Source organism: Nesoenas mayeri (genome assembly GCF_963082525.1).
Source record: "Nesoenas mayeri genome assembly, chromosome: 2".
Taxonomy (NCBI): Eukaryota; Metazoa; Chordata; class Aves; order Columbiformes; family Columbidae; genus Nesoenas; species Nesoenas mayeri.
In genome coordinates, this window is record NC_137543.1 from 151,129,004 (window position 1) to 151,142,741 (window position 13,738).

Genomic DNA, 13,738 nt, shown 5'->3' on the forward strand with positions numbered 1-13,738 from the left:
CAAGCGTGGATTAGGACTCAGAAGAACTGAGTTCATTTCTTGGCTCTGCCATAATCTCTCTTTGTGGTTTTGGGCCAAAGCTTAAATTTGGTGTAGACTGAAGAAAGGAAGTAGTATCCTCTTTGTGTAGTTAGGGAACTGAGAGCCAGAGATAATACAAGCTGTGGATTCACAATGCTTTAGAGGCATTTACATTTTCAACAAATTTCCCTGCAGAGAAAGATGACCAAGAACTGAGAGGTATCTTTGTGGGTCTGAGCCTCCAGTTACCTCTGTGTTTATACATTATAGCATTCGGATAATAAATCCTTTCTCCTGCACTTTGAACAAAGGCTGTGTTTTTATTGGTTATTTCTTTCTTCATCAGGCTGGAATATAAACTCTCAGGAAAAATACTATTTTTACACAATCATTTATATCTTTCTCACAACTTTGCAGTCTCATAGTGAGGCTCCAAGAAGCTTTCATGAAACAATAAGTAACTACTTGTTATGTGTATGTATGTATGTATGTATGTATATATATACCCATTCATCTCAGATACTTACAGAGTAAATATCCTATTTTATTATTGCTATCATCCCAGTGCACGATAGCAATAATGACAATAACGTGAGTATATTGATGAGGTTCTGTCTTGGGGCTTACACAGCAAATAGTAATTTCCCTGATTTCGCATGCACCAGGCTTCATTCTGACACTGAGACTAAACCCAGAGCACTTCAGTGGAAATCAGGATTACTTCATCATAGTCACTTGTTTTTCATTTCCTTTTCCCTTCTGATCTTCTGAAGCTTCCAGAGTTACACTGATGTGAATGAGATCCGAATCCTGCCCATTGGCAACAGTCACTGAAAACAGGAAATGGGATATTTCAAATAACAATAGGTGGGAACACTGAGTAAAGGTTCACTACTTGGTAACGGTGCTGACTCTTTAATGACTATGTTTATTTCCTTGTGTCCCAAAGAAGGCCACAGTTCATTTTGCTCTTGAATACATACGTACAGTTACATGTATATCAGACACTGTATTTGCTTTTGCAGCTTATGTTAATGGGGGGGAGGGGGCGGAATCAGCACTGAGTCCCACTTCTCATAACAATCGGATCACTCTCCTGTGCCCCGGCACCAAAGAAACAAGTCAAGGTGCAAGGCCCAAAAGGTTCATCCCATCCCATGCTCTGCTAATGGGAAAGCTCCCTAATGTCACAGCAACAGGTTAGGTGTTTTGTTTTCCTCCCACGCATTACAGAAAGGGGTATCGTGACATCAGAGAGAAACTCTTTACAAAACTTGCAACCCACGTAATGCACTTCGCGTAAAGTCAGAGCAGAGATGTTACGAGTTGGAAGAGTTACCCGAGGCCAGGCAGTTCATTCCAAGCAAAGGTCTGGCGTTCTTGGCTGAGGCTCCCACACAACTCCTTGTCTGGTCTCGCCGTGACTAATTCCCAGAAAAGGCAGTTTCACAACCACTCCAAGCAAGCCAGCCCTATGTCTAATTGGCATCACTGCTTAGAAATACTTCTTTGTATTCTTCTATAAAAGTTTGCAGTTACAGTCAAATTCTATAGACTTTTACTAAGCCTCACCAGCAGCTGGTGAGACAGTCCAGCTATTTCTAACCATCATTAGTCCTCCAGTCTCTCACTCCACAAAGTGATTGGTACACATTGGGTTCCTTTTCTCACAGCTTTCAAAACTGGTCTGAATTACGCTTCTCAGCTTAATGCACTGTTAAGTAATGGTCACTAATTAGCAATGGCAAGAAGGAAGAAATGGTCATATGAAAATGATAAAATGCCCAGCAACACCATTTTTTTTCCTTGGCTTAAGCTGCTTTTTTTTTTTCACCATTAATCACAGCAATTTCTGCACTTCCACCTGGAGAAGCAGCCAGTATACTTCTTAAAACCAACCAAGTAACAAGGCATCAGACAAGCCCCAGTTGCTTGTATTTGTTACTTCTTATGAGGACACTTACCCTAAAATCCATCTTTCCTAAAGATACTTTATAAAGACAGTGAGTTTCTTATGTCTTACGCATATTTAGTAGAAAAGGTTTGAAAGGTGCCTTTTGTTTGTTTGTTTGTCTGTTTATTTTTTTTTAAAGAATTGAAATTCAGGTCTTCTAGATCATGGAAGATTTTACGGACTGCGAGAAAAGTGCCAATCCTAAAGTTCAGACACCACAAAACTGAAAACAGACAACTTTTTGAAGTGCAATTTTTATTTGCCCTGTATAGGATGAGTGCTTTTAAATAATTTTAAAAACCCGTAAGTGATATTTGCTATATTAGAAACCATTAAATACCTATTCAGCTGGGACTTGTAACTACTAATTATATCCATCAGTATTATTAAGCAGACTGTACAACTGAGCCTCTTGTGGAAATAAGGTCTAATTCCTTGCTAATACAGTCACCCAAGAAAAAGCTGAAAGTGAATATATGTTTTGTTCATAAATATGTCCAGCAGTTGAGCATCAGGGAGGAAAAAGACCTGTTTAAAGGAGAAAGGCAACATAAGCACATAGAAACAGGTATAATAAACTGGTTGCAAACAACGTGGGAATTAGAGGATCATCACTCTTAATTACAGCACCAAGAGACAGCATTACCTCTCCGGTGCCAGTTATGGAAACAGAAAATGTAACTGCCTTCTAGGTGAAGGTACACAGACCTAAAGAAGACGTTCCACAGTATGTCTGCCTGGGAGAGGATTGTCTGTCGATACCTTTTGTTCTAATGCTGTTCCTGGGTGCTGATGGGGACCACTAGTTCCAAGAGTGTTACCCTCCCATTGACTGTTTAGTCATATCTAAGAGTACCAAAGTGAATACAGGAGCTTAAAAGCATGAACTCCGAACAGTAGAAATTACATAGCTCTGAGTTTGGCCTGAAGAGTAAAACAAAGCAAAACCCACAACGCCCCTCTCACTCAGATGCAGGTCATCGGTTCATGTTCTGTTCATATTAGCTAATGACAACATTTTCCCTCCATTCTGGTTAAATGTTTACTACTATTTCTGGGGAAACATATCTCCTCTCCTAAGAGTTTTCTGTGTCTGATGAACAAGTTCAGGTCACGCTTACCCAAATTCTTCCTTACTGTATGTTTGTCATTATTTCTTTATTTAATTCTTTTACCTTTCACTCTATCTTAGTCTAGCTTACGGTATCTGAAGTGTAATTCTCTAATTCTGCCAGAGTGACAGATCAGGAATCACCCCACTTGCTTGCCTACTCATAACAGTTCTATTTTTATACTCTCAAAGAGCATTTACTTTATCTGTGGTAGAATCACATTGCATGCTAGTTTTCGATTTAGCAACTTACCACCTTGGAAGTAGATAATTTCAAGTAGTGTTCTCTGCTAAGTGACAATGCTTTCATGCACTTGACACTCTTTCCTTTTCCCCAAATAAAGTCCATTTATCCTAATCAAACCACAAGCTATTGATTCCTGCCCATTTCATCTAACCTCCCTGCATCTGGCTGTATGTGAACCATTTTCAGGTTTTCTCCTTTTCTTACTCTCAGCACTGTATCCCGGGTAGAACAAGTTAATGTGTCCTCTAAAAATGCATGAATATTCTAAGAACAGAACAGGTGCTCCCCCTGCCTCATGTGGAGCTCAGCCCACCTGGAAAACACCGTCTGTCACCTGCAACGCTGGAAAGCAGATTTTCCAGGAACAGTCCACCATCCCTGACAGAAGCGGTTACTACAGAGAAGTGGTGGGGCATTTAATGTAGCAATATAGCTTTTCAGACAGAACCTCATTAAAATTAATGAACCAAAAAAAAAAATTAAAGCACACAGGACTTTTTTCTCTGCACATATTTATATATCAGCGGCCTTAAGGGATAAATGGGCTGATTATCCTAAATTGTGGATGGTCCTTCTTAAAAGCCAGTGTGCAACTCCAAAGCGAGAGCACTGATATTTGGAGCAATACTGTATAATTTGTACTCATTTTTGCTACTTTTATAAATTACCTAGATCACACAGAGTTAAAAAACACCGAATATTTATAGGATAGGAAGTAAATCTGTGACTACCTCAACATAATCAAGGGCATACATGCTGAATTAGCTGTACAGCAGCCACAAGAAATTTACCTAAGGAACTCAGCAGCTGCATTCCCTCCCTACCATTAGCACTGCCTGTTCCATGTACGTGCTTCAGCATCCTTCATGAAAACTGAAGAGGCCTCTGCTACAAATCAGGTGTTCTCTGATTGGCACATTTAAATAAAGTGGCATAGTCCCAAGGGACTGACTGGTTTTGGTCTGGGTTTTTTTTAAGTTAGAACGTGTTTTCATTTATGATTTTCATGGTAAATTCCACCCTGGTGCATGATTCAAAAAATGCCACTGGTATAAAGTGGGTATTTGAAACTTTAGTACTCTGTATAGCTTGAAGAAAGTCATTAGAGACTAAATTATATTTTCAAGTATCTCCAGTAGTTCATTCTTTCATTTTGAGGCCAATTAAAATTTGTCCTAATGTTTATTATCCTCCATAGACTACAATAAATTCCCTTACACTTGCATGCCATCCCTTCGTTCCACCTGGCTGCTCTTTGTGCCAGTAGTTTCCCTTCAGCTTGCGTTCCATGGAACAGCCTCCCAAACCACAGTGTGTTATTGACTCACTGTTTCATTTTAACTCCTGATTAAAAATATACTGAGTAAAAACACTACATCTGTTTACTTCACTCTACACAGAATAAAATTTGTTAATACATTTATAACCCAGGATTAACACATCCAGTGACACATAGGTAAATTTTATTTGAAATACCAATTGATAATGCCCTAATCAAAGCCAGGATTTAATCAGGTCATATCTTAAATAGCTTGTACTGCACCATAGTCATATCTGTGCCATGGTTTTCTTTGATTTATTTTTTCCTATGTCAATCTTAATCCTGCTCAACCAATCACTGACTGGCAGAAGCAAAGAAAACATTAAGAAAACCTTACTTGTCAAATAAAAATGCATTTTATTAAAGGACCTTTCTTTTTTATTATTGTGTCTCTATCAACTTACATCTCTTGTCCCTCACTGAGAGATGCCACCTATCTGAAGATAACTTTACAAAATGAGATCTTTATGCTTCAAACTCCACATGGGCAGAGTAATTCTCACCCAGCCTCTGACAAGCCCAGATCTCTCTTACACGAAACACAGCTAAAAAGGGGCAAGTGTAAAATAAGAAGAGTGGTCAGTAGCATTCACTGTCACTATGTTTGAAAAGAAAATCTTCTACAAAGAGAGAGCAGGTCAGTTAAACGAACACTGAGGATTTTCAGAATTATGTTACCAGGTTATATTTGACTGGAGCCTACACCACATTTCAGACCACAAAAGATTTAACTCTACAGAACTAAAAGTTAGCTCAAGTAAGGTGTATAATCCATCTGCTTAAGAGGACTTCTTTTTTTCTTCTTCTTCACTTTTCTTCAGATCTAGTTTTGGCCCCAACTAGACAGAAACCCACCTGTGCTATATGCTGTCCGCAAGGCAATTTTGAATACATATTTGTTTGGCCACGTGAAGCCAAGTAAAGAATTACTGACCAAACCACGTGGGCTTCATTCTCTGCATTTAGATGTTTTGAGTCTCCAGCATTAGCTTGTTTTTCTAAACATAACATAATGCTCTAATTGACCCAAGGCTTTTTTTTTTTCTTTCATAGACACAGGAAAACCCAACCATGAACACCAGTTGTTTGTTTATGGAATCACCATATTAATAGTTTATGAGGGGCTTGGGGATGGAAAGTTAGACTGACATTTTCACACCTGCAATCAGCTAGCTCACAGAAGACAGTCAGCAGAAGAAACAAACATTAAATACTTCAGTTACCATCTGTAGGTAACTAGCAACAGATACAGAGAGAAGTGGGGAAATGGAAATAACAGAGTAGAGATTGCGATGGAAACATCAGTGGAAAATTTATAAGTCCTTTAATAAAAGAAACACATTAGGATTGTTTGTTCCATGTGCTGGACACTCCTTTGGAAAGCTAACAACCACACTTTTTTTAATTATATTAAGACATCCACATGATTGACAGGTCTAGTGTTAAAAAAAGGGAATATTCTGCCCCAACATCAATCTCCTCACTGAGGCGACAGTGACAGTCTCAGCTGTCTCTTAGAAGTCACTTTCCAGACCTCCTGCTCACTGGGAAAGCATGACCAAGGAGACTTGTAGAATACATGGACTTGTGCTTTGAAGCCTTGTGGAAAGGGCGCCACGGGGGTCGATGGTGACCCCCTTCCCGCGGTGAGATGAGACACACTGACAGCGCCGCGGGCCCGGCCCGGCACAGCGCCCGAGCGCTACCAGGCAACCACGGCTCTTCGCGCCAGGAGCGCCCTGCGAGGAGCCCCAGGAACCACCGCAGGGCAGGTTCCTCCAGTCGGGGGGACCCGAACCTGCTCGCGTTCCCCCCAGCTCCCCTCACAGCGCCCGGGGCCGCCTCACAGCTCCGCAGCGCCCCCCGCGCCGGCCGCCGGCACCGCATGGCAGCGCGCAGCCGCCGCTCCCCTCCCCCGCGCGGCTCCCTCGCGAGCGGCCGGCTCGCGAGCGCACACCTCCCCTTCCGAAAAAGCAGCGCTTCCCCGCTTTATATACCCTGCTAAAAATAGCCTGCCGCCCGGCTCGCCAATCAGAAGGGGGCGAATTTCGAATCGAGCCAATGGCGGGAGCCGTCACGGCCGGGCTCGGTCACGCCAGGAGGAGCCGCGATGCCTGCCGGGCGGCGATTGGGCGGCTCTGACATCATTGGCACGCGGGGCGCGGAGTGCGTGGCGGAGATTGGGCCGCGGCGGCAGGCGGCGTAATGGGATCACGCGGGGCGGGGGAGGGCGCGGGGGGCGGGGGCGGCGGCGCGGCCGGGCAGAGCTTTGAATAGGGAAGTTTCGCAGGGGGTTACATTCGCAGTCAGCGCCGTGTTTGCAAATATTGAGTCCGCTCCTGCGCAAGTGTCCTCCGCCGGCCGCGGGAGGGGAGCGCCGCCGCCGCGGCCGCCTCGGGAGACGTACTGCCTTGCTGTGCAATTAAACTTTGCATGAAACTTTGGGTCTTTTTTCGTCCCTAAGCTCCTCAAGGAATTGATATATATTTATATATATACAATTATTTTTTTTTTCTTCTCTGGAGGAAGGGGGGGGGCTTGGAAACTGTGAGCAGAGGTTTGACACCCCCCCGCACACACCCCGCAACCTCTGCACATAAAGGAGGCATCTGTATTTTTGGTAACCAGCACTGACTTTGTTGTTGCAACTTGAGACATGGATGTTCTCCCAATGTGCAGCATCTTCCAGGAACTCCAGATTGTGCACGACACGGGTTACTTCTCAGCCTTGCCGTCCCTGGAGGAATATTGGCAACAGGTAAACGAGGATGTCGATGTTGTTGTTGTTGTTGTCGGGGTGTTTTTCTTTCCTTTTTTTTTTTTTAAGCCGTATTAAAGGATGAGCGGATTTTAAAAAAAAAAAGAAAAAAAAAAGAAAAAAAAGACCAAGTGTCAGCAACGACTTTGGGGAGCATTAAGTACAAATGTGTAGAGATGTTTTGAAGCAGGTGTTTTGCTTTTAAACAATACGGCTTTTTTTCGGGGGGGTGGAAGAGTCCCGAGGTGAGTGTGAGGAGCTGCGCATCTCCGTCTCTCCTGACTTACCGCCCGGCCCTGCGTGCGCGGGGCTGTCAGCCCGGCGGCCTCCGCGCTCCGCGGACCCGGCGCTCCGCTCCCGCCCGCTGCACACCGAGTCCTGGCAAAAGTTTTGCGCTTGTACCAGGTCCAAGCTCCACAGCTGGGTCTTGTCATCCGAGCTCCCTGCCTTGGCCAAGGGCTGCTTTCCGCCCCTTGCTGCGTTTTTGTTGTTGTTGTTGTTGTTTTTCTTTTTATTTTTTTTTTTCCTAACGATGGTGGGAAAAAAACAACAGGAGTGTTGTATGTACGCACATGTGCACATATCTCTGTGTGTATATACATATATGTATATAATGTTGCTCTTTCCCAGAGCAGCGAGCTTTGCAGAGTCTGTGAGTTGCCAGTCATATGACAGCAATCCCCTTGTGCTAATTGCCTTGGTCGGGAGGAGGAAGAACAGAGGCTCCTTCCCTTTAATGGACATATTTCGTTGCCTTTTCTTTTCTTTTCTTTTTTTTTTCTTTTTTCTTTTTTTTTTTTTTTCCCCCATCCTCCTTAATTTGATCCAAACGCCAGGTTGGCAGGAGCTGCGGTCACCGCTGACATTTTGGCGTAACCCCGGGGGGGTCCGCTGGCTCCGCTCCCCAGCCGGGAGCTGCTCAGCCCGGTGACCAGATCAAATACCTGCTGGCTTTTCAAGAAGGACCGAGGAGCCTTTCCGAGAAGGTCGAAATGCAAAGTGTTACAACCTTCACATGCTTACTAATTGTATGCAATGCCTTTTTTTTTTTTCTTCCCCTCCCCCCCTTCCCTTTTCAAAGAGACAGCTTCATAGTACGTGATTGAAATGGAGCTAAGTAGTTTCCTTCAGGCATTTGGGTTTTTGGCGAAGGGCCAGCCCTCGTTCCTAGTAGCCTTCAGAGGCATTTAAACTCGGAGAGAGCTTCACTCCCGTCCCCATTACTAATCTACCTAATGAGGAATTTAAATTAGCCGGGAATAGGAAAGTTTAACAAGATCTTAAAAAAATGCTTTTTTACCTGTTTTAATGGAAAGTCAACACACTATTGTGTTGTCCCTGTTGAAACCTTTTTCGTTTTTACCGTGCATTGCAAACCAGTTACCTAATTATGGACAAACGCATAAATATTGTGTGCAGCAGTGGATTTATTTTGGAGGTTGTTTTTTTGTTTGTTTGTTTTGGTTTTGTTTTTCTCCTGTTTTTGCCCCTGCTCCTAGCCTGGCCAGAACATGTGACCCAGTTTACTGGAGCGGTGCTGTGGGAGAAAGGAGCTGCTCCCATGGCAGCTCCGCTCTTGGACAGATGGGAAGGGGCTGTCAGGGGAATGTGTGGCATTTGGGATCAGGTTTTGCTACCGGGCTTGGAAGAGATGATCTTACTAAAATAAGTAGAGTTTGGTATGGAAACCTGGTGTGTCCATTTTCTGTGTAAAGCTTTCATATGGGTCATTTCCTATAGTGGAAAGAATAATCCCAAAACATCAGCTTGTTGCCATAACAGTTCATACTGGGTTTTTTTTTGTTCTCTGAAAATGGTTTGAAAGTCAGCAGGGTGAATTGAAATTGAAAACCACAGCTTCATCCATTTAGGGTGGTTTTGTTTTTTGTTTTCTTTCGTTTCATGGAGTGGAGGGGAATGTGTCGGGGGGGGGGGAAGTTGCCCATGTACTGTTGCATGTATATTTGAACAGAGTACTTTCTTGGCAGATGGTTAGGGTTTTAAAAGGAAGTCTCCTTTGGCATTGCGTGAAAGAAAGAGATGACTCATACAGTTGCACTCTTGGCCAGTAGATAAAGTTCTTGTTCATTGTGGGACTCCCAGCAGGACCTTAGAGTAATTTCCCATTTTGCCTCCTGTAGAATAGGACATTTCTATTCTGGAACTTTTTTCTTCCCTATCCTCTGTTGTTGAAGTTCCCTGTGTTCCTCTAAACAGTCACGGGAGCAGTTGCAGTTCTATGGCATGCATGCCAGTATGCTTGGAAATGACATTCTTTGAAAGTCGAGTGTGCTGCGTTCTCATGCACAGGAAATGGGAGGATGTCTGCTGCTCCATTGATGTCCCCAGAAGACGGACGTGCAGCCCCGCAGCCATGCTGAAATGTGGCTTTGTTTTCTGACACAGCGTTTAGGTTTTTAGCTGCATGTCAGAGCACATTGTGTTCAGTTGGGTCCTTTCAGCCTCGTGTTTGTGTGAGAGAGATACAAATCAACTTGAAATTAGACAAGGTGCGAGACCAAGGTGTAATTATTTGTTGTGGTTCTCTATGGTCCTTTTCAACGTCAGCCTACTGAAAACACAGATTTTTATGATGAGAGTGATGATAATTGGACTGACTCATTAGAATGCTATTTTGGAAACCAAAGCTGACTTGCACCTTCAGCTGTGCGTTTGAACTCCTGCCCAGGTCTCAAAAACTGATTTCATCGTAACAGTCACCTAGTTATGGCTGGAGGAGCCTTTAATTTGTTTTGAACCTAGAAACCTCAAATCGAACATACTACAATCCTGCTCGCTTTTTGAAGTGTACAATACAATTGGTTTTATTTTTAAGCAGCCTTGTAACTTTTCTTTTTTCATTTCCTTCTCTTTCACCTAGACATGTTTGGAGCTGGAACGGTATCTTCAAAGTGAGCCCTGTTATGTTTCGGCATCTGAAATCAAGTTTGATAGCCAGGAGGATCTCTGGACCAAAATTATTCTGGCGCGTGAAAAAAAGGAGGAATCTGAACTGAAGAACGCCTGTGTCCCAAAAGAGGACAATCTTACTAGTCAGAACTTAGAGACCAACAGTTTAAATTCTGATGTGAGCAGCGAATCTTCAGACAGCTCTGAGGAGCTCTCGCCCACAACAAAGTTTACCTCTGACCCTATAAGCGATGTTTTAGCCAGTTCAGGAAACTTGAGTTCATCTGTCACCTCCACTCCCCCTTCGTCTCCTGAGCTGAGCAAGGAGCCTTCTTCCCAGCTGTGGAATTGTACGCCGGGTGAGTTGCATTCACCAGGGAAAATTCGTACCGGTACCGCTGGAAAGACTGCAGAAAAAGGTACACCCGCCAATGGTGACACCTCGCCAGATGGCAGAAGGCGTGTTCACAGGTGTCATTTTAACGGTTGCAGGAAAGTTTACACCAAAAGTTCACATCTGAAAGCACATCAGCGCACTCATACAGGTTAGTAACCGTACGCTTATTAATAAAGAGTTGGCAAGTACTGTAGGGAATACCCCTGATGGTGGTGGTGTCACAGCGTTACACAATCACTGGGTGGGAGCCCAGGTTTGGAGAGATGATGTAATAGTATTAGAGGTTTACCAGCACGGGCGACATCACTTCCTTCCTCATTCTCTTCGTAAGCGAGCTGAAGCCAAGAGAGTTGGTGGTAGATTAGACTGCCGTCGTAGCAAATAGGAGCCGCTCATCTAAATAGGCAATGGTAGAGAAGCTGTGGTGGTGTGCGGTCTTCAGGAGCAAAGGGCTAGCCAAAGTAGATGCTTACACCTCTGTTGACATTTATTTCTAAAGCAAAAACAAGCTGAGACTTTCTTGCAAAAAAAGGAACATAATATCCAAAGATCAGTCAGACTGCTAACTGCTGTAAGAGCTTGTTTTTTTGGGTTTCAGTCTACATTGGGTCTATATAATCAAGGCCTTGATTGAATAAAATACAGCTATAGTTGTAAATCATTTAATAGTTTTGTGTGTCATTGTTATCAGCAAAAATCTTGGAAAGCCACAGTGTGGTATAGTCCTTCTAACATATCTGCCTAATTGGACTTACAAATGTATGATTTACTGCATAATTTCATCTCAAAATACTGAGCAACAGCATTTTATTGTTCTAGAGCTTGAACTAAAAATAACAACCCTGTGTGTTACTGGGAAAGAAAGTGAGGAAGATAGACACTTCAGGGCTTTTATAAATATTTTATGGTTGAAGTAGCATGCTGATTTGCTTGTTTGAGCATTATTATTTGACATCTCCTTACGACAGCAGTTAGATATGTAGAGCTGCTCCTTGGCTCAAGAGACATTGTTTAATGTGAGGAATTGACCTGGCTTTCTTGGTGTACCAATCTAAAGACCTATATAGAGCTGATGGTTTTTTTGGTTCTTTGGGTTTTTGGTTTTGTATTTTTATTTTTTTTTTAATGATGCTTGTTGGTGTGGCTTGTTTTTTTGTTTGTTAAGTTTTTTTGTTGTTGTTTTTTTGTTCTTTGTTTTGTTTTTTCCAAGATGTGGAAAGAGAATTAAAGGAAAAGTTCTTATTTTGACTCATGAGTTCAGCATTTTGTGGCTTTTATGGGAAGTCTGAGCAAGCTCAGATGCTCCCATTGTCATGCAGAAGTCAGATAAAACAAGATTATTTCAAGAGGAAAGACCAACTTCCACTGAAACCGTGGTGGTTGAGCAGACATAAATAGCTGCCGGCCTCAGAAATATTGCAGAACTGTTGTCCTGGTGCTGTCTGGCTGAGAACGTTCCTGTGAATGGAAGTGGTATTTCTTGAATGCTGAAATAGCAGTGTTCAAAGCAGTGTGCAGGTTTTTCCAGGAATATGTGGCTCAGCAGAAAGGAGGTTGCATGTTACACAGAGGAGTGAGTGACAGAGGACTTTGATGCAATACAGTAGCCTAATTACATTTTGGAGTCTGGCTGTGCTGTCTTTAATCACCTTTATGAGGTGAATGATACCTGTTTGGGAGTGAGCCTGCCATTACGGATGAACAGGAATGGTAGAAGGTTGAATTTCTTTGTTTCCTGTGATCCTGTTTAATTGCTTTTTTAAAAATAAGAATGCGATTATTTGATGTGCTGTTGCAGCAAAATAGTTACGGAGTCATGTGGAAGAATTTTGCAAGCCTTTGCCTACGTGTTCTGAAGCATTCAGATAGGTTAAATAAAATTGGCTGTCTTTGGGGGGATGGTGGAGGTTTGCACAGAAAATGAATGGGATAGCACCTATTTTTCTTTGAATGAAGTTGTGACTAACGTGTAATTTGCTTTCTTTGTAGGGGAAAAGCCTTACAGATGTTCATGGGAAGGGTGTGAGTGGCGTTTTGCAAGAAGTGATGAATTAACCAGACACTTCAGAAAGCACACTGGTGCCAAACCTTTTAAATGTAGTCACTGTGACAGGTATGTGACTGAAATGCACCTTTTAAAATAGTTATTGTTAATACTTGTTGGAAAGTGAGCCTAGGCTGCTTTTCACTTGTGAAGGAATCATTTGGGAACACAACGGTGTCTGGTATTTTTAAGGGATTATTTTATATTTAGACTGGAAAAAACCCTTCTGTTTTACTAATCACTGGGATGTGGTTTGTAGCCTGATGTTGCAGATGAGTGTTGAGAAGGCCCTAGCGTTACCACCCACCTCCACAACCCCTGGGTGCCCACAGCCACTTTGAGTGCTCCCATGTATCCAGGGAACGCCAAATCCCTCCTCCACCAGCCATGTTTTGGAGTAGCAGAGCAAGGAGGGTGCCTCAGCCACGCGTGTTGCGTCGTGCGTGCCAGCAACCGTGGGCTAATGCGCAACCTGACTCTTGCCTTGCAGGTGTTTTTCCAGGTCTGACCACCTGGCCCTTCACATGAAGAGACACCTCTGAATGGGTCACGAGGTGAATCCTGCGGGCTAAGAGGCGTCAAGGTTGAAGAGCCTTGAGCGAAGGGATGCGTGTTCCAGCCAAAGCATGCCATTTTGCACCCTACCCAGTTGCCTCCAGGACCTCACTTCCTTGAAGGTCTTTTGAGGGCTAATAAGTCATGTAAGAAACGGCATAGCAACCGCGGTGCGTGATGTTTGGGGTTTCCTGGACTCATACACTGGTATCTAACTTTCTGAGTGGCTCCTAAGCCTTTGCCGTGAGCATGTGCACTGAGAATGTTAATGATTGGGCGACTGTATGCGATGAGGATCTCTTGATGACTGTATGCTGAGGCACATTTTTTTTCTTGTGGTTGTTTTATAACTGTAAGAGAAAAAAAATAGTCTGAATGTCTTGTGTGTGAGGAATATCTCGTGAGATGGGACGACCACCA

General features: G+C 43.2%; 1 protein-coding gene across 3 annotated transcripts; it reads left to right on the plus strand.

The window, feature by feature from the left end:
• Positions 1 to 7,085: 7,085 nt before the first annotated feature.
• On the plus strand, positions 7,086 to 13,383 carry KLF6 (KLF transcription factor 6; the record flags this gene model as incomplete). Of its 3 annotated transcripts, none has more annotated exons than XM_080338724.1 (4): positions 7,086 to 7,412; positions 10,294 to 10,867; positions 12,709 to 12,832; positions 13,254 to 13,383. In XM_080338724.1, the coding sequence occupies exons 1-4, from the start codon at positions 7,311 to 7,313 to the stop codon at positions 13,303 to 13,305; spliced, it is 852 nt and encodes a 283-aa protein (XP_080194850.1). In that variant the 5' UTR covers positions 7,086 to 7,310. The 3 variants fall into 3 exon arrangements, with proteins under 3 accessions (XP_080194850.1, XP_080194851.1, XP_080194852.1); XM_080338725.1 differs by having other exon boundaries at positions 10,294 to 10,741; XM_080338726.1 differs by lacking the exon at positions 12,709 to 12,832 and having other exon boundaries at positions 13,254 to 13,291.
• Between the last annotated feature and the right edge of the window lie 355 nt (positions 13,384 to 13,738).